The following is a 21,111-nucleotide window of genomic DNA, read 5'->3' as shown; positions in this document are numbered from 1 at the left end:
TTGCGTGATATCTCGACACAAATTACACCATTACATTACACCAGGTTTTCTGATAAATCCACAAATGTTAACCATTTAACAGAATTAAGATCACTTTCAGTGAACCCAAGAAGACTTAATTTACAGGTATAAAAATGTTGCATCATTTTTTCCAAGAATACAATGGGTGATGATATTTACTGGACACTCGAAAGGCAGGTTAATGTTTGCTGTGATAAATGGGGATAGACGGTCGGAAGTAAATCCGTGTACTAATGGCGGAAGGTTTGACGGCGATGAGGACGATTGATACACAGTGCTATTAAACAATGTCTTATATAATGGGTAGTCTTTTCTTTTAGTCAGCGTCTATGAAGTGTACGCCTTCACGGTGTACAGTACCGCCATATCTAGTTCCATATCACTCTTATGCCAATAACGACTATAACTTCGCCTATCCAAGGGAACGTCTCCGTTAAACATCCTATCACACGTATTATAGCCGGCAGTGACATTGTTAAGTGGAGGTCCGACTGTTTGCTGTGGGAAATTGAGTACGGCGGCCTGGGCCACTGACGCGTACTAGCTTCTAAACTATATAGCCGAGCGGGAGTTTTCTGCGGCGCGGTAGTCATTGGTATACGGCGAGCGCTGCCGTCCAATACGGTCGTTACGTGCCCTACCACTTGGACAGCCCATGCGGCAGAGGGTGCGTTTTAATTTCTCAGCTGTTATCAGCCGATCTCTGGCAGGGGATGGGCGTGACATTGTCTGAGCCGCGGGTTCTGAGTTAAATCAGCAGTTGAACCTGACCGATCTTGGTGTGTGTTGATATTACCGCTACTCCAGCTTCGACTTTATATTTTTTCCTCTTCTTTCCTCTTTTTCTATAAGCCATAATCTGTAATCAGGAACAATGAGCTGTCCGTTTAGTGCTATGAAAGCCGCGGCTCAAGGCTCGACTACAGTTAAACACGTGGAGGACACGGATCATAAACAACGAAAAATCAGCAATATCTCCACGTGTTCTACTGGATCCGACGAGACGACGGAGGGCTGCAGGGAACGGAAGCTGGATCTGGCCGGCTTAATTGAAGGTGTTGGCGCTCTGATATTACCAATGGTGAGTTTCCATCTATCTCATAATAGCATAGCTGGATTCGGGCAGCCTTCTAAAAACTTATCTTAAAACCGTTAGTCTTAACCTGCTAAAATGGTATAAGGATATGGAGTCTTACGGCTGTAGGATAAGCACGAATTACAAGTTTTCAAACACAGTTGTGGCTTAAGCGCGAATTTCACTGAGAGATTTTCACACATAGTTGCTTGGTTTCAGATCTTCGCATGGTAGTTCTAGTTCAGTGCACTAACTTCAGTAGTTTTTGACGCCTCCTATCTGGAAAAAACATACCCGGTTTATTCACTGTTATCAGTCACAAACATTTAGCTGAACAACCCTATCAGCATGCACTGATTTGAAACTGTTCCTGGATGATGTTTATACGTAAACGCTTTTCTGCTTTAAGAATGTAGTTCATGGAATTGATATTTACAATTCTTCACTGGAACGCATAGATAATCAAAGCAGATGAATCCCTTCTGTCCGATGAAAGCAACGAGATATCAGGCACTTAGCTGCCCTACTTATGCAGGGTTTTGTAATAATAGGTCTGGAATCTAAATTTACCCCTTCTTGTAGTACATGTGTACTCAGCATAAAACACGCTAGTGGCAGAAAAGCCAATTAGAAAACGTCATGGAAACGCCATTGAGTGTATTTTGTAGCTACTCAAGTTCCGAACATATATTTTAATATCAGCTGGACTTTCATTTCAGATCCTCAGTATATGTTAGTATTCCTGTTAAAACGGCACATTTCTATTGGCCATTTTTTCTTTAATGTATAAGTGAACGTGAAGAAATCCTAGGCACACAATGGTGGATATCCCAAGAGGTTATCCCTCATCATAAATGTCCATGAAACTCCATGCTAACCGTAATTCCCGTTTGTATAGTGTAGACAATGGCCACGTCTTCTACAATTCATTACCACTCACTATCATCTGAATGCTATTTAGCGTACAGGTACGTGCATTATCGTTTCTTCAAAGGTTGAGAGATGGTTTTGACAAGGTTCCTGCATTATGCTTTTGTGAACATTATATAAGCTATCGACGCAGGTGGACTTTGATCACATCAGCAGTTGATTACCTGCCATAATTACCCGCTGTATTAACAGATTGACCGCTGTCCATAGCGCTACCAACGTGTGAATATTCCTATCTACAGTCCCGTTGCTTTCAGCACCATCGCATTACATAGCCAAGTTGCCTTCGTGCGTCCGCTAAATGACTTCAGGGGTTAATAAGTATTCACTGTGTACTAAACGTGATGTAACAAGAGTGATTACGACATTCCGCCATTAACAGGTGTGGTGTTAGCGCTCTTGCAGAAAACGACAGTATTATCATTTGCCATCCCAAATACCAAACAAGTAATCTGTGGATACAAACAACAGCTTTGTGGTTTCACACGAAAATAGTCACAAGACTCTAACGACAAGCGGCGAAGAATTTCTTTAACCTTTCGGTAAAATGCCTGGAAAGCATAAACAAAAACAAGGTCTGAAAACGTATAGGTTAATTGTAACATAATACCGTTGTGATCAGATTTTACTTAAAGTAGTTCAGTTTGACTATCTTGGGGAATGGTAGGCGCACGACTCAGGAAGCGCTAAACGATCTAAATAACGACTTGCAGTTCGTAAACAAATACAGAAGTACAAGTAATCTTATTTCTTGCGATTTGTTGCGAGGATTTGACACGTGTTGGTATTATCATTTGGTGATCACCGAGAACGGAAAGATGAATTCAAAGCTAAGGTTTTATAGAGACTCATTCTTTTGGTGAGAATGTAGATTTAAACAAAAAGAACGACTACACAGAGGTAAAACTTTATCTAAAATTATTACTGATGCTCATTTCCCCCCCCCCCCAAAAAAAAGTTCTGTATCAGCAATGGAAAACTAATTTTGAGAAATGATTGTTGCCGACCAGCTTTGCTGTTTTACTAATAACTTGACTGCTCCAAGAAAGAACCTATGCCCCGACTATCGATTAACCATTTATACTTGTCTAATGATAGCTGTATATCAGGACAGAAGAAAATAACATCTTTAAACCTTATGCAGTTCCGGGTTTTTCTGTGCCCACTAACGCCTTGTATTTTCAACTGATTGTTTGTTCCTTGACCTAATATGTTTGCCAAAGGGCGATCAAATACGGCAAACGAGCTGACTTTTTCCAATACGCAGATAGAGAGCGTACTGCTTGTAGAATTTAGCGACAGCTGATCACATAACTTTCACTAATGCATATAAAATCCATAGAAATTCCGGGAGACCTTGACAAAGTTCAAACACGCCTGTGTGTGCTTAGCGGTGACTGAAGCTTCAAGCAAGCCGGTATTTCACTTGTTTAAACAATAGTAATGTCTGCGTGAAAACTACACCAGTCGTGTGTAAATATTTACCAACAAACCACAGATTGCCGTAAAGAAAATAAACAGAAGACGTCTCGGCATGATTCATAATTGAAAGTTAGATCAATCTGGTACGTCCATTCCCCAATACTCCCATCACGTAACCTGTACAAGCCCTACTTTACGAGTTTCGTTAAATTGGGACCATTTTCCCCAGAATGTCATGAATGTGGAACCATGACATGTTGTTTACTCAGCTTTCACAGAAAGCAAATTGTTTCCCTGAATTTTAAGAATTCTCTCGTTGTAAGTAAATGTTATGAGATGGTGACTTGAATTTTTCTCTGAACTGCCTTCCAGTGTGGGAGGTAATTTCTAAATCATCGGAGAATATTTGTGTTCCCTTGTTTTTTGGTGGTAAGAGATCCACAAACCAATAAAGGTAGATTAACTTCGATTCAATGGCCTGAAATTAATAAAAACTCGATTGTTTTGTATGCTGAGAGAAATCTACGATCATAATACAAATAAGTATCTAAAAGGTTAATTTCAGTGGATAAGCTGTCTTCACGTCTGGACCTAATCAAGCAAATGCAGGTTCGTGAGATTCTAATTGTTGGGCATTTGACGCCAATCATCAGTGGAACTTTTGACAAGGAGAATGCAAGACACCTGCCTGAAAAGGTCACCGTCTGTAGGCTGTGTCCTTCAGTGGCTACAAAGCCAAACGTTTTAGTCACCACTCCCTCCAGTGAATTCCGCTCAAATCCTTACTGCGCCAAAGTTGCCGTGCAAGCATTGCCGCGACTAATTAGAATGAAATTCTGATTGATGATAAGAACTCCGTACGATCAATAGGTCACGTTTGACCATACTGCAGGTATAGGGTTTTAACACCTGACCTTAAAACCTCAAACATTGCGACTGAAACTTAAACAAGATTATGCCCCACCTCACCCTCCAATCAGCATCGTTTCCCCACAACCCACTTCTCGATATGAATGAGATTTGAACCAGGGAATGTCTTCCAGGCAATCATTTGCCTGGAGCTTTTGAACAGGTAACCTTCCTGACCTAAAGTAAGTGGGGTCAAAGGGGTGAGGTCCATTGAGAATTCCTGGTTTTGTGATGACTGGTTGTTAGCGAACTTGTACTGATGTAAACATTAGTGGAAAACAATGATCAGTCCAGCACTGCACGGGAACAGGTGCCCGATTACTTGTATACGGAAGCTAGTGAGTGTTCTTTGTATGCATGAACTCCGTATTCAGCGACTGTCAAAATGGCCCGCTGTTCAATTAATGTTATAGGAACCGTAATCTAAGTCATCCCACCCCACACCCAACTTTCGTCCGATGCAGATGTTCGTGCAAAAGACGACATAGACGCAGACTAAGGCAAAAACAACACCAGGTGAGCGTAGCTTACCCATTTTTCCCCCCATTTGAACCCTCTTCCCTGCTGTAAGATAATAAATCGAACAAGAGACGTCAGCATAAGCCGAAAAATTATATATGTATAAACATACACAATAGCAGTATTGGTGCCAACACAAAATCCATAACTTTCCGTTAAGACAACAGAGATAACAGAGGTTAAACAATATATGTCAGACAGTGCAAATTTATACTGTGATAAATATCCGGTTTTCAGACATTATTTGACGCTATTTTTGTATTAACTTAACCTTGTTGTCTAACATTTTCCAGGATATTTGGATGTTCTTACTCTCATGATGCACGAGCACATAGTGTTTTTAATTTATGGTAATACTTATCCTGTGTTTTCACTGCCATACTATTGTGTTTGCGATAAACCGTCCGTGAATTCTTCCGCGAATGCGAATTATATTAATAAGCTGGGGTGTTTCCCAGGATTCCTTAACACACGCATTAACGTAGAGGGAATGGAACATGTTCCATTTTAATGACTTGGATAAGAATTTATCGCTGGGGTAGATTGGCGGTGAAGTAAAATTTAAACTTCAGTTTAAACTTCGTAGGCGGTAAACTATGCCCTATACTGGATTGTGATTTTGGTTTGAGTCGCGGAATCGGTACAGTAGGTCATAGATTTTGGTTTGAATCGCGGAATCGGTACTGTAGGTCATGGATTTTGGTTTGAGTCACGGAATCGATACTGTAGGTCATGGATATAGGCTCTTGGTTAGCCAGTCGTTTTGTCAGGTGGTACCGCATAACCTGGCCTCTGACATACGCGCATCTGGGAAATAGTCATAAGTTTATCAAGTAAAAAGCTACATATAAATGATACATGTGTATGTCACAGTCGAACAATACTAATCAATACCGATTGGTTGCAGCGATATTTAAACTAGGTGACAGGAGTGTAGAAGACAGATTGTTGTACCGCGTCCAACCCACAGTTGATCGATTGGTAGTCTTTAGACATAGGCTATGATGGCTTTTGACAGATGGACATATAACTGTCTATAATGACATACCAGTTGTCACTGAACACCTGCCCGCCTTAAGCCATCCACACTAATGCAGTTAACTTTTGTGTATTCTTGATCCGGAGTGTCACTGCTAACCAGCAAATGTGCAAGTAGAATCAATACTACGACCATGGTAAAAGTAGAATGTGTGAGCATTTTTAAAAAGCCGTTAAACACGAGTGATAAAAGCCACGAAAGAAGCACTGACACAGAGAGAGTGAGTGAGCGGGGGTCGGGGAAGGGAGGAGTAGTAGTGAGCAATATGCACTGGAGTTAATCAGTTGTCAAACACTACAACTTACAGACCATTACAGTTCATCTCGAGCACTCTTTAATGCGGTTCAAATGGTACCCTACACTAGCGACATTTTTACGTTCAGAATCGAGGTGCCTATTTTTTTTCCATACTCTGACCTGTTTTCTTCAAGCTGTTTTCTCAAAATTCTGCGCTGTTTTCTTCAATCTCTGCCCGTGTGTTGACGATCAACTGCTATCCTCCTCGACACAGTAAAACACACCTGTTGGGTTAGTACGAGAGCACATCAATAACAGCCGAGGCCTTGCTATGTTGATCCCTGTTCTACAATAACACTCTAGTTGTCTGCTACAGAGGATATTGTTTCACTCAGATGGTTTCGTTAGACGCGCGTGTTTTTCAGCTTTGTCCTGTATATCAGGACAAGGCTGTTTCACCTCGATGTTCTATAGCAGAATCTGTCGGCGAGCGCGTCTTCGGACAAAAAGAGCAGACAGAGAATTAGCCGGCGGTCTTTCATAATACGTCTATGCTCTTCCCCGGGCAAGAGAGGAAATCATTGAGTTATAGTTAAATGTTTACTCATTATGTTTTTCGCCCAGTGTCTGCTCTCTCGGAGGGCCAATCTATCAGGGTGGACACGACTCAACTGGATCTATTAGCTGTGATAGGTGACGAGAGCGTGTTGTGCCAGGAACCCGAACTACATTAAAAATAAATACCACTAGAAGCTGCCAAAAGCGGGAGAGGGGCTGGGTTTGATATCGTCTCACCTTGTCTTGCCTTAGCTTGCCGGGGGAAGGTACTTGACATACTCTCGGGCGCGCCTCGTAAATGTCGCCATTAACGACGCTATTCCTTGTTTACTGTCAGGTAGACCTTCTTATGCTCAGCCAGATATGCTGACGACTGCGCACTTTCCTAAATAGCCCCATTATCTGGCCCAAATGCTGTCTTAAGAAAAACTGGATAGTGAGTCTCATGAATTAAGTGATTTTCTGCCCCTAAGAAGAAAAGGATCCCTCCTTTCTAGTGTGTTAATTTCGTTGGCGCTGTTGGGTTTTTAGAAGCTTTAGGAATGTTTGCGATACCATGCATTTGTGGATTCGCGGACGCCAACAGAGAGGGCAATCTTAGTATGAAGCAAAGCATTTAGAAGCAGCAGTACAAATTTCACCCAAACCCAGTGTAATATGGTATAAACTGAAAGCTTTCATCCACTGAGCATCTCAAACGATGGGTTTCCCACCAAGGTTTTGCCGGAATGCGTTTGGGTGCTTTCGCCATCAAGTAATACATTAAGATAGACTTATCGTGATCCTTAGCCTGATAACAAACAGTTATGCAAGATCCAAATTAAGCAATTCACGTCACATTCAATACGCCATCATATCAGCTGTGTACAGATGCTCTCATTTTGACACTGTATAGCGCATGTTGCAATGGCATTATAATGGAGAATATGTCAATGTCGTGTTTCGACAGATGTTTAACAGCGGAAGTCTGTTCACAACGTTACATGTCATCTATCGTGAATTTAACATTCTTTTATACACCTTTATGACAAATGTTCCACATTTCAATATATTCTAGCGTCTGCGGACCACTTAGAGTCAAACGTGTAACACCAGCATGTCAAGTATTTATTTAATATTTGGTGCGATATCAAATCCTCTTGCAATGAGAGATGCAAGTGTGTTTTTGACACATTTAAGACAATTTATTGCATTGCTTTGATACATGCCCAAGGAATATCTATTTTTGGTGCAACAATAGTGTACACGTGTAGCGGTGTATATACCAGTTCCACATCTTTGTGACATACATACAGAACATTGTGTATGTGCAAAGCACTAGAATGTCATATGCTCTACTTTCCCCTGGGCTGTTCAGTATATTTTACTTTAATGAAAAGTCATCCAAGCGGCAATAGAGAGCTAGTGATACCATCAATAGAGCAATTAATGCACTGTCACGAATAGTCTTAGAAAATCCTCTCTCGGATAAAAAAAATGCCGTTTCTGAATACCATTTGCAGTTTGTCATTCAATGCCACTTATATCACCTGCCTCATATGTTAAATCTGCATTTTCATCAGATCTGCCTGTATGCAATTATCCATCATTACTACCGTGTTGTTAAAGTTATTCTGTTTCGATTGCAGACTGGCTTTATCAATAGAGCCTTCCTCAACGTGTTTGGAAAATATGACATTAAACAGCGAACCAAGGTCAGGTATGTCAAACTAACAACCTTTTCTGTAAAGCGCATTATCTGAATGTATGAAGAAGGTCACCTGTATGTGGTAGAGTTCAAGCGAACACAAGTACATCATCCACGACATTAAATGACTGATAATTTTATTCATCCACATGATCAATGTACGAAGTAACTACACCAGGACAGTTGGTTATATAACATTTATATCTTGTGTAGATATACAGTCATACGATCTATGTAACCACGCCAGGACGATTTGATTACGCCACGTTTATATCCTGTGCAGAGGTACAGTCATACGATCTATGTAACCACGCCAGGACGATTTGATTACGCCACGTTTATATCCTGTGCAGAGGTACAGTCATACGATCTATGTAACCACGCCAGGACGATTTGATTACGCCACATTTATATCCTGTGCAGAGGTACATTATCTGATTAATTCTAGCAGAATAAGATTCATTTTTTGGCGCGGACACCTCGTGTCTCATCACCGTTTTAAGAGTCAGTGTGGGTATGTGATATATGTGGACGTGTGACATATATGAACCTGTGATATATGTGCACCTGTGACATATGTGCACCTGTGACAAATCTGGACGTGTGATAAATGTGGACGTGTGATATATGTGGACGTGGGATATATGTGGACGCGTGATGTATGTGGATACATTCGTACACTCTAGCTGGAAATCATATTATTCCAAGACTAATACAAGCTGTATTATGTGGAGGTTGATAAAATATGAGAGGTAAAAACAGCATGTGTTAAAAGAGTGGAGAGGACTCCAAACAATCATGACTGTAGGCTTCAGACATGGGCTTCATTGCACACTACAGCCGCTTTTAATTAAGTAATGCTGTTTTGTTTCTTCTCTTTAAGCTGTTAAGTTATTATGTTAAATATGAGAAAACCATTGCCTTACAGGCATGAAACCCGCTTTTTCGTGTCTTACATGGCACTATTCTGGGTTCTGGGTTAAATCGGTGACTGGAATCCTCTTCTGTCAGAATGAATCAAGTTGATTTTAGAGCGTACACCAACTGTGAAATATTATCTCCAGATCCTGGGGCCAGGAATCTGGGGCGACCCACCCCGTTAATACTGTCTCCAGCTCTCCCATTACTCTCTCTTCTGTCCAGGAAACTTCTTGGCAACGAATGGAATGCCATCGAAATAGCTTGTATTGACTTGGAACAGCAGAATCAAGCAGTGAATGAAGACACCTTGATGAAGGTTGTGTATGGAACACTGTCCGTTACCGGTGAGTCTCTCCCGTTTACAAACGCTTGGCCGCACTGTAAGTAGTATTGAAAGAGGAGACAGACTTTTGAAATGATCTATCCCAGAATTACGTGATTTGCCCGAAGGCCACTGATGTCGGTTTGCACTGTTTGGTCCAAATTGGAGATTTGCCGCTTCGCGTTCCAAATTGGCGAGCGTCGAGCGGGATGCTGTTGGCACTTAATCTCACGCTGTGACGCATACTTACCTTAACTGGGGACCTTTTCAAACACTGTAAGCAATTCCGTCGGTAAATTAGCAGAATTCCTGGATAGTATTGATCAATGAGATAAAAGCTGCGACAATGCTCCAAACCTTCATAATAAAGCTAATTTTCTAATGTTGTCCTAGTGGGGTTCGATTCGGACCAGTCGTGCTCAGATGTAAAGGCAGGTTTCAAAAGGCAGCCTGCGCGTACATGTAGTTATCGTGTGATATCAACACCCTTGATGTTTGTGAGTGTGAGAAAACAAGTGCACCAACCACTTGCCATGATCGTCTAATCTTTTCGTGACCCGAGCAAACAAACGTCTCTCCAAAATACCGTATTGTCCGTGGATTATTACACGACCTCCCTAGTAAATCGGAAGTGCTATCTTAGCCTGGTATCGCAAACACCTTTGTGGGTTGATGTGTTCTCGCGTCTAGGCATCGATGACAAGTCATCTGAACTATGGATTTCTTATTATTTCCAGGTGGAGAATATTCTGCCTTTATGGAGGACCTGGGTACGGAATACTTCCATTTGTGTTTAGCGGAGTACGGTAAATCCCTTAGAGCACTTGGAAGCAACCTCTGGGAATTCTTCAGTAACCTGGACGGCCTGCACGACCATATCAAGTTAAGTCCTCGGTTCCAAGGCCAAAAGCTTCCGTCCTTCAGGTGTGGAAACGACCGGGATAAATTAACGCTGCATTACTACACGGAACGGAAGGCCTTAGTGCCGTTTGTTGGTGGAGCAATCAAAGCGATGGCGAATCTGGTGTACAACGTTGACGTCACAGTATGCACTAAGTCCAGTAAGAATGAGAATTCTAATCACCACATCCTCACGGTGACGAGTGACAGTAATAATAACCAGGCACTGAGCATTCTTTGCGCCAACCCCCCTTCTCTGTCCACCAAAGCAATGGACTCCAAAGTCGGCGTGGTGACATTCTGTAAATCGTTTCCATTTCATGTCATGGTGGACAAAAATCTACACATTTCCCAGTTAGGAGAGGCGTTAATAAAAATGGTGGCACACGAATTTATTCACAGAGGTTTGCAATTCTCCACATTCTTTGACATTGTGAAGCCAGAAATTCCAGCTAGTTTTGCCTCCATTTTGTCGAGAATAAACTGCAGTTTTATGCTGTCAACAAAGCTATTAAACAGAGCAAACACCACAATTGCAAAGGTAAGACCAACTTTATTGTAAATGCAAATGTATTGGGTTGTTGAAAATTAATTAAATTAATGAAACTTGGAACGCCCGTAGAAAGAAACTTGGAACGCCTGTAGAAATTTACAATCAGTAATTAGTGTTTATTGAATACCACAATGCAGCATGACACAAAGATCACGTCTTATTACGATATTACAATTTACAGTGAGTCGTATTAGTCGTTATCATTTTAGGTATGCAGGTAGATATCCATACCTACATACGTATATAGTTTTTTTTTCCTTTTTTTATTCTCTTTCCCAATTTATGCATACCTTTTTTAAACAATGCACCGAGAGAAAGCGTGGACCCGAACAGGCTTAAGTCATTAATGGTTACAGTAACATTTAAACCTTTTGCCAATTCAGCGGATGACACTAAAAGGCCAAATGCTCCACATCGAAGAGTCTGAGTCCATCCTGTTTTTAGGATCACCTTGCGTGGAAAAGCTGGAAGAACTGCTTGGGGAAGGGATCTATATTTCTGACATCCCTATCCATGATGCCACCAGAGACGTTATCCTAGTGGGCGAACAGGCCAAAGCTCAGGCAAGTCTGAAAACACCACCTTGTATTTCAACAAGGGTTTAATGTTCCCTGATGAAGTTAACAGAGCTCTCCTTCTCTGTCTTTGCCTAGAACAATATTAACACACTTTTTCTATGAGGCTATGGTGAACATTTAACGAATTCGCTTTATATTAAAGAGTGCATAAGCCTAGATGAACAACACACATCAGATGGGGTACTAATGATGCAGTTAATGTCATTACACATTTCCATTCATTTTAGCACATTTCAGAACACATTAAATGAGCCTACCTGTAGATAACTGGCTTGATATTCAGCGGTATAAAGCTCAACTCATGGAATCAAACACGTAAGTTATTGAAAATTAACACCTAAGGTTTCATATGTGTCTGTGCAATGTAATCAAAGAGGTAGGTCGATGCAATGGCAGCTGTATTTCCTGATGGCAGTAGTTTGGTGTGGTGACTTCTCCTTTTACTTCTAATGCACACAAATTAACTTTCAGAAAGACCTTTTATTGTAATAACACATTATATTTCGGCATTGGCACTTTTAGTGAAATGCACACTCTGATTCGTTTTAGGATGGGTTGAAGAAACGCATGCAACAGCTAAAGTCAAGTTTGGTTGAAGCCAGTGAGGCCGTCGAGGAAGAGAGGCAGACAAATGTGAAACTGCTGCAGACGATATTCCCGGCGGATATTGCTCGAAAGTTGTGGAGGGGTAGGTTTAACAAATATGCAGAATCAGTTAGAACATTACAAGGTCACCTTACGTGTCACCATAGCGTCACTGTAGCATCTACGTCATAGTTACTGTTATAGGCGTGGACACCTAGGATGTCCTGTCTGAAATAATAAACTGATATACAGCTGTTGCTGACAGGTGTTGTGGCAAGACTTGTGGGCTTTTTATGAAGACTGTTTTAATCTAGTGTTACATAAATTTTTCCTCTACCTTGGCATTTAGGACAGAGTGTTGAACCGATGAAAGTGGAGAATGTAACGATGTTATTTAGTGATATCGTGGGATTTACTGCCATTTGTGCCACCTGCACTCCAATCCAAATCGTCAACATGCTTAACTCTCTGTACACCCACTTCGACAACTTCTGCGGGGTGCTTGACATTTACAAGGTGAGGAATAGGTTTGTTACCTATTTGAAACTCTTTAGGCGGGTTATTGTCATTACCAGAAGGTTCTAAATGCATTTCTCAATTCGGCACTTCTGTTTATTTATTTATTTATTTGATTGGTGTTTTACGCAGTACCCAAGAATATTTCACTTACACGAAGGCGACCAGCAGCATAGTGGGAGGAAACAGGGCTCAGCCCTGGGAAAACCCACGACCGTCCGCAGGTTCCAGGCAGACCTTATCTCGTGCGTGTACATAACGGTGTTATTACCTACCTGCAGCACTGTATTCTGGTCTTGCAAATTCTAAATGTTTTAGAACATAAGCTTGTGTTTGAAATCAAAAGAGTTAGATTAAGGAATATACTTTAATAACCTACAGATGTCCTCACTTGGTTGGTTCTAATATGTTTCTGCACAGTACGGCTTAAATACTGTCAATATGGCGTTAGACCATAATCATTCATTTATCCCTGGCTGGGCGATAGGGATACGGGAAGTGCTGCGGGTCGATGTCAATATAATATGACTTTGTGAGGCAGGAGAATGAACATTTCACCATTGGGATATGTCTGGTGCCGAGGGACATTGCTATGATATGAACGAATTAATGTTAAAACGACGCTAAATCTTAAGAAAAGAGGTGAATGCATTGGTTGGCATTACTCACCATTTTGTTGTAGGTAATGACATGAGATCGTCATAAAAATTCCTTCTTTGTGAACAGATAGAGACTATTGGAGACGCCTACTGTGTGGCTTCCGGTATCCATAGAGCCAGCGCGTTCCACGCTCAGCAGATAGCTTGGATGGCGCTTAAGATGATGGATGCAGCTTCTTCGGAAAAGACACAGGACGGAAGTGCAATCAAGGTGACCGTTCTGGTTTAATTGCAAAAACATTGTTGTAAGCTTCATGGGTTCTTGTCATAGTTTCTCAACAGTCCCTTGTCCTATGTTCTATGTAATATAGTTTCCCTAGGGGGCGGTGGTTGGTCAAGGCTGTGATGAATGGAAAATCGCGCGGTGGTTTGGTTAAGACTTCGGTGGTTTGGGGAAGGGCGTGGTGAGTTGGGCAATGGCGCCTTGAGTTGTGCTCTTGAGGTGCGATGGTGTGGGCTAGTTGTGGTGATCTGGGGAAGACGGCGGTGGTTTGGAGAAGGGCCTTTTGGTTTGGGGAAGGGTGTTTTGGTTTGGGGAAGGGCGCGGAAGTTTGGGCAAGGGTAGTTCACCGCATGTGCAGTGGTTTGCTAGGGTTATGCGATTTCCTCACAGCTTTGACTGGTTTCCTTACCTGTTCGCAGGTGTCAAATAGCATTCAAATAAGATAGATAGAATAGTACAACTGTTATTGATTCATTGGAAAGGCAACTCCTTTGAAGACGCCAATGTTGTCGTTTACCCCACCTCTGCCTCTAATGCCAAAATATTCATCAGCGAACCGCCATGTACATGTCTATCAAGCCTTAAGGTGGGCCACTAATGTGACTCCTTGTCTGATGATTTCATCAGATGCGGATAGGGATACATAGTGGGTCTGTGCTGGCAGGAGTGGTCGGGGTGAAGATGCCAAGATACTGTCTCTTTGGAAACAATGTTACCATGGCCAACAAGTTTGAATCAACGAGCGAGCCTCTGAGGATTCACACAAGCCCGACGACATACGAGTGAGTACAGTGGTATTTCCGTGTAATGAGTTCTCAGCAACACCCGTTACATAGCAGCTGGCCTTTGGCTCATATGATGCCAGAATCTTACACTTATGTATGGGTAAAATAGGAGCAACGCTAACGGTGGTGTATTTGACATCTAAGAGGAAATGTTAGCTCTATAATTGATTCGTGGACCCAGAGGATAACCTTCCGTTATGACAACGGCACTAGCTATTTCACTCTCAATTCTAATCGCTCAGTAAAATACTTTGTAGACATGCATTGTGTCTATGCATCCATAAACTAATGAACCGACTCTTTAGATTGAACGGGCTAACACGTTTTAGTTCCTCTTCTAGATTTTGAGCGATGTTAACCAAGAATATGTCGATAGTTAATTGAGCAGGAAATATAACACATTTAACAGAATGTTGGACATCTATTTCCTGTGTTGGCATCATGCAACGCTCGCAGGGAAAGGGAATGCGTTATGTAACGAATGCAATAGGGGGAACATTGGGGATAATATATATATATATATATATATATATATATATATATATATATATATATATATATATATATATATATATGTATTATCCCAATGTATTTCACCCAACTGTACCTCAACACCCTGGCACTTTACCTGACTCTAATAAACAATGTGTAACGAAGATCCCACGAGGTGCATTATGATTACTATATATCTAAACAAGTCATCAGTGATTAATGTAGAGAGGGCGTGTGAGAATTTATAAGGTTTTTCAACATGCCACATGCCAGATCTCCTGAAATATATTTGTATGTAAACAAATTTTTGGTTCAAAACCTGAACAAACACAAGCTGTCAAACGATATGCTTCTATTTCCGACATACCAAATAAGTGTTTGCATAGTACATCTTCCTAGGGTTTACTGAAGATCTGCATATCATGTTATCGCTCAATGTGGAAGCCATTTGGCTTTGTTAATTAATAGTCTTGATGGTTATCTACAGAGAATTGCGGGAGTCCATCGTCTTCACAAGGTAACTGAAGTCATGTGAAGATGGCTTAGGCAGATCATCCCGCATCCTCTTCACACTACTCCGAGAATGTATTCATTAAATTTTATTTTCCTCTTTCTCCAGGTTACTGATAACCACTCCGGGTTTTCTCTTCACCCCTCGCACCATCGACTGTCTGCCGGGTGGCTTCTCCGAGACGGCATCCGGCATTTCCTACTTCCTCGATAATTATGTCTTTCCTGGAACATCAAACAAAGACAATAACGAAATAGACCACATAACTTTAGCAATCAAACACTTCCGCATCAAGGAGTCTTAAAGGAGACTTTACTGCTAGAAGCTATGTTACTCTGGTTCTATGGCGCATCGACGATAACATGCAGAGATCATATCCAAGCTGCAAGAAATTCTTTTTATGGCACTGGCCGAAGTTTAATTAATTCATCGAGAACTTTGATGATTCGGGTACTTACACCGTTACTTAGTCAGCTGTCCAGAATTGGTGTATCTGAGCGGTGAACCCAATATCTAATGAGAGCTGTTTTGTATGTTGAGTGGAATTCAGTGTTTCGATTATAAATCCACTGTATATGTGATAACTACAAAGGAGCAATAATAATAAAGTCGTTATAACATATTACTGTTGTCTGCCTGCGACATCTGTGCAAGCATCATCTGACATTGGAAACACGTGACAAGGTTAAATAGCAGCGAGGAAACTGACATGGAATCACGTTCTACCTAAAAGATATATTAAATAGCCTTAACTTACAAGATTACATCTGTTGACAAGATGTTAACCATCAACCGTAATCGCTGCACTTTTTACTCTGTTTTGTTTGACTTATATATTAAAGTGAATCCATACGGCTTGTGTGATTACCCAATACTTTACCATCCATACCGTGTTAAATTCTATCATATACCCTGAATTAGGTATATATACGTCGTGCTGGATTACATCATAAACACACTCGTTTTTTCTAGTGATATGAATACTATTCATACAATTTTGACAATCAAGATTAAGCACCAAAGCACATAAAGGTGGAATTTAACATGTATAGTTTCTTTTGCTCCCTAATGTGCATTTTTAATGCATCTTCATTTCATTATTATGTAAGGTTTGCCAATTTCCTGAACTTGCAGTCGCCTGAAGGAAAAAAACATATGCATTTTTAAAATTTCATTATGTCTAGTCAATGCGACACATTATGAAATAAAAAGAGATGTTGTCTGGTGACTCGTTCACCTGTGTCTGGCTTCACGAATCCCAAGAACATCATGTTGGTCTGATCTTGCATGCCATGCCACACGACGCCTCCGGTCAGCCATTACCCAACCCTGTGTGGCCGGAAATGTGACAAGGCTTTGCATAAAATCGCCTTATCTGCTGATATTAGTTTCTTCCCATTGATTTCCACTTAATATGACGGAGAGGGATTTAATAAACGACGTTCATCTTCGTCTGAGATGCGGCATTCCATGAGCCTCGTGTTTCTCCTTAAGCATTCGCCTGACAGATTTGCTCAACAACTTTTAGTTTCGAATCTGGGCTGATTTCCTCACATCTGGACGAGAGAATCATCCATCAACTAAATGATTCTCCCTACGGCAATGGCTTCTTTTTCCCCGCATGACAATGAAACCTTTTTACCATCTAAATGCAGTTAAGAATAGCGTTAACAAGTAGGCTGGTTGGGCCCATAGATGACCAAGTTATTGGGCCTGTCGTCTTAGCCTTAAATAACTGCTCTCTGACCGGAGTCTGAGTTTAGAAAGTCAATGCTCAACGTACACACACTTACAGGAAAATCAAGGTGGTAACGTCTGAATTCATGATTTGGGCTAATCATCCAATTTTTCACGCTTACCGATGGGGTATTGGTGGGTTTCGGAGCAGCGACGGGACACGGGGTGAATGAACTCATCAGGCCAGCAGCTTCTCATTTGTGGAAGACTTCTCCTAAACGAGCCTAACCAACAGAGCAGAATGATTTTCAGTCAACGCCCTATCCACTTACCTTGATCTGCTTTCAGTTATTCGGAAAATGAATCAATAAATACTGTAATCGAACCTTTATTACTGTATTTTCTGAAATGCCCTGCCTCGTTACTCAAGAATATGTGAATAACATATGTGAGGACGGTCTTGGATAGCATAAAATCAGTCATCAGATGATACACACGGATCTCAGGAATTGACCCGGGGGGTACGGCATTTGTCATGGTATCCTCGTATCCTCGAGAAACCCTAAATGACGGTGGCATTGCAGATAGCATACAGCTCACTGTAGTCCTGTAAGTCTGATTCACCTTCCCAAGCACTGTTAATGCAATTAGGAATGTTTCAGTGACAATCACAGATCATATCATGGTAGGTATAATTGGTAGCTAATTAGTTATTGTGTGCCTAGGCACAGCGAGTTGGCGCATTCAGTAAATGATAACAATGGTATTATTAACTATTAAACCATCAAATATTTAGACATTTAATTTTCTCTATACAGCGAGCATTTATCAAAAATGAACAGAGAATTGCATTTAACATATAGTAAAGTCTTCCGACTGCATATCACAGTCCTCTGTATGACTACGGAATACATGTAGTCTTGGCGGTTAACAAAAATAATTTTCCCCTTCAGACACACAACCCTAATACTGCTTACAATCCAGATAGACTGTCATTATTTAAGCTGAAAAGTTAGAGTTAGAATATAACATCTGAGTTTTTAAATTTAAGCAATAAAACATGAACATTAGTATAAATTAGCACAGAATCATGGAAAGAGAAGCAATCAGTAGTTTTCAATGATGTTGGAAAGGCCCAAGGTATGTTCTAGACGAATGAGTGAAGTCAGTATTCAAACTGTATACCACGCTAGTATACAAGTTATTGATTATAAGATATGTATCCCAGTTGCGCTTTTATTGCAACTGTCCATATATCCAATGTTGCGATCTAGTTGAACACGATGAAGATACAGTCCAAACACAAACACCTAACCTACACGACCACCACACGTCCGTTGTGATTAGTAGAATTAGCATCACAATCTCTTGAAAAAATAAGTTATATATGATATGAACAAATGTAAGATAAATAGGTCTGAAATAAATTCCGTAAAAAAAAAATAAGAAAAAACCCATACGTTCATGATATGAAATCTGGTGTATTATCCATAAAATTGAAAATCCGAATCGCCAGTTTGTTATTGTACATTTAATGTGATGACAACACAGCATTTGGAGTAATTCTAGACCAGTAACGTATAATAAATTGCAGTTAACATCTCTGCATTTTTTTGCCTAATTCTGCTTAAGCCATAGTGCTACTGGGAGTGTAATTTATTACTATCTACTAGCTATGCCCTATTTCACCGGTTACGTATGACCATTTGCCAACTATCACACTGTCGTCGCCGCTCTATCATTTTGACCCCAGATTTCGCCTCTCTCTCATACACAAGAAAGGGCACAATGACGTCATTGTCATCCTTCACGACGGTGATGTCGAGACGGTGATCAGGATGTCAGCTCAGTGACACTTTCCCAAATTTCTGTCAGGTTTGGGAATGAAACAAAAAATACCCTGAAGGCTAAATGTACCGGGCTGCCATTATAACTAAGTACATGTTGTACAGATATAGGTTCTAAGCAGTAACGGTTCGCCATCATGATTAAACTCGAAACATGAAACTGTACAGCCATGATGAACGCCACCCATTGCTACTTTTTGGCTTACAAGTACTTATGCACTCTAAAGAATGCCCAGAGAAAAGACAAGAATGGGAGACCCGCTTTGGCCCCTAGGAGCCTAAACATCAACAACGCAGACCATCGTTGAACTCATAATTGTCTTGTTTTAGTGGCATTTAAAAGTTGGCGCGGAAGTACACTGCACAAGGTATTGCTTAAGGATTTACAACTTCTTGGTTTATTGTCTCGACGTTTCGATGCAGATACTAACATCGTTATCAGGTGAAAAACACCATAACATAATTCTATTGTTTCGTACCTGTTGACACCTATAGCTCTACTTGTTATATTTCAGCACATTCTGTTATGATGTCATTCACTTTATAACGATGCTGGTATCTGCATCGAAACGTCGTGACAATAAACCAAGAAATTGTAAATCCATCAGCAATGCCTTGTCCAATGTCGTAATTGTCTGTAAATTTACAATGCATATACTTTCACTTTAAATCGCCCAGAATAAGTCATCAAGTTGAGATTGGAATTCGACGTTTTATAGTTTTGTTGATCAAGTATCATTCTATGTTGTAAAAATAGCCAGGAAGGAGACCTGAGAAAAGTCACAGGTAACTTCTACTCCTTCACATTCCCTTGATATGATGGTGAAGAATAACAAGGTCCTGTTTTTAGACCTAATTACTTATTTATGATTTACATTTATTTTTCCACAAGTCACATCGTGACTTTTTGCTATGATTATGAACATGGAGATCTGATAGCGTCAGAGTAAATTCTCGCACAGCTCTACGTAGCACTCCGTAGATTCAGCCCAGACATGGGCAGTGTGGCCGGTATGACAAGACAGTGTGTGTAACTGTGATTGTGTCATAAAACCCGCACCTCTACATTCACCAAACGTTATGTAGAAGATCTTCCGGCGATATATATCCCTGCTCACTTGAATTAAAGATTCCTCAGATAACAAATCTTATCTGGATTTGTACATATAAAAAAAGACCATGGCTTCCTCTCACGTTGATTGTATGACAAGAGAGATGATTTTAATTTCAATATTGTTAACTGTCCATTTATGGATGGCGATATGCCAGAAAGTCTTGCATATGGTGTATGCATATATTTTTATATGTTATAGTCTATATGAACCTCGAAAATTTAAAATCACATGTCATAAAAATTGCTGCTGAGACCTCTAACTCAAAGCTTGCAGTCGTAGTACTGTGTAAGCATTTGCCGTCTAACTCAAAGCTTGCAGTCGTAGTACTGTGTAAGCATTTGCCGTCTAACTCAAAGCTTGCAGTCGTAGTACTGTGTAACCATTTGCCGTCTAACTCAAAGCTTGCAGTCGTAGTACTGTAAGCATTTGCCGTCTAACTCAAAGCTTGCAGTCGTAGTACTGTGTGAGTATTTGCCGTCTAACTCAAAGCTTGCAGTCGTAGTACTGTGTAAGCATTTGCCGTCTAACTCAAAGCTTGCAGTCGTAGTACTGTGTAAGCATTTGCCGTCTAACTAAAAGCTTGCAGTCGTAGTACTGTGTGAATATTTGCCGTCTAACTCAAAGCTTGCAGTCGTAGTACTGTGTAACCATTTGCCGTCTATCACACTGTTGTCGCTGCTCTGGTTTTACTCTCTATAATGTAGCTATGTTTCACCTGTTACGTGTGACCATTTGCTGTCTATCACACTGTTGTCGCTGCTCTGGTTTTACTCTCTATAATGTAGCTATGTTTCACCTGTTACTTGTGACCATTTGCCGTCTATCACACTGTCGTCACTGCTCTGGTTTTACTCTCTATAATGTAGTCTTTTATATTATATTTACTTAAAAGGCTCTTTTAGACTTTGCGATGTTAATTTTATTAATGAAACTGATCTTCTGGAATCTGACTATAGATATTGTTTCACTGGTTGATAGCCTGGACTGTAATGCGGACACTTAATTTAATATTCAGTCAACATGTAGGTCG

General features: G+C 40.7%; 1 protein-coding gene across 1 annotated transcript; it reads left to right on the top strand.

The window, feature by feature from the left end:
* Positions 1-902: 902 nt before the first annotated feature.
* LOC135473130 (guanylate cyclase soluble subunit alpha-2-like) lies at positions 903-16,137 on the top strand. The gene is made up of 10 exons (XM_064752963.1): positions 903-1,102; positions 8,339-8,409; positions 9,541-9,662; positions 10,378-11,081; positions 11,477-11,656; positions 12,221-12,359; positions 12,606-12,772; positions 13,499-13,642; positions 14,282-14,436; positions 15,551-16,137. The coding sequence occupies exons 1-10, from the start codon at positions 917-919 to the stop codon at positions 15,744-15,746; spliced, it is 2,064 nt and encodes a 687-aa protein (XP_064609033.1). The 5' UTR covers positions 903-916; the 3' UTR covers positions 15,747-16,137.
* Positions 16,138-21,111: the final 4,974 nt, after the last annotated feature.

The sequence above is a fragment of the Liolophura sinensis genome, chromosome 8 (genome assembly GCF_032854445.1).
Source record: "Liolophura sinensis isolate JHLJ2023 chromosome 8, CUHK_Ljap_v2, whole genome shotgun sequence".
Taxonomy (NCBI): Eukaryota; Metazoa; Mollusca; class Polyplacophora; order Chitonida; family Chitonidae; genus Liolophura; species Liolophura sinensis.
This window is presented reverse-complemented; position numbering and strand designations above follow the sequence as displayed.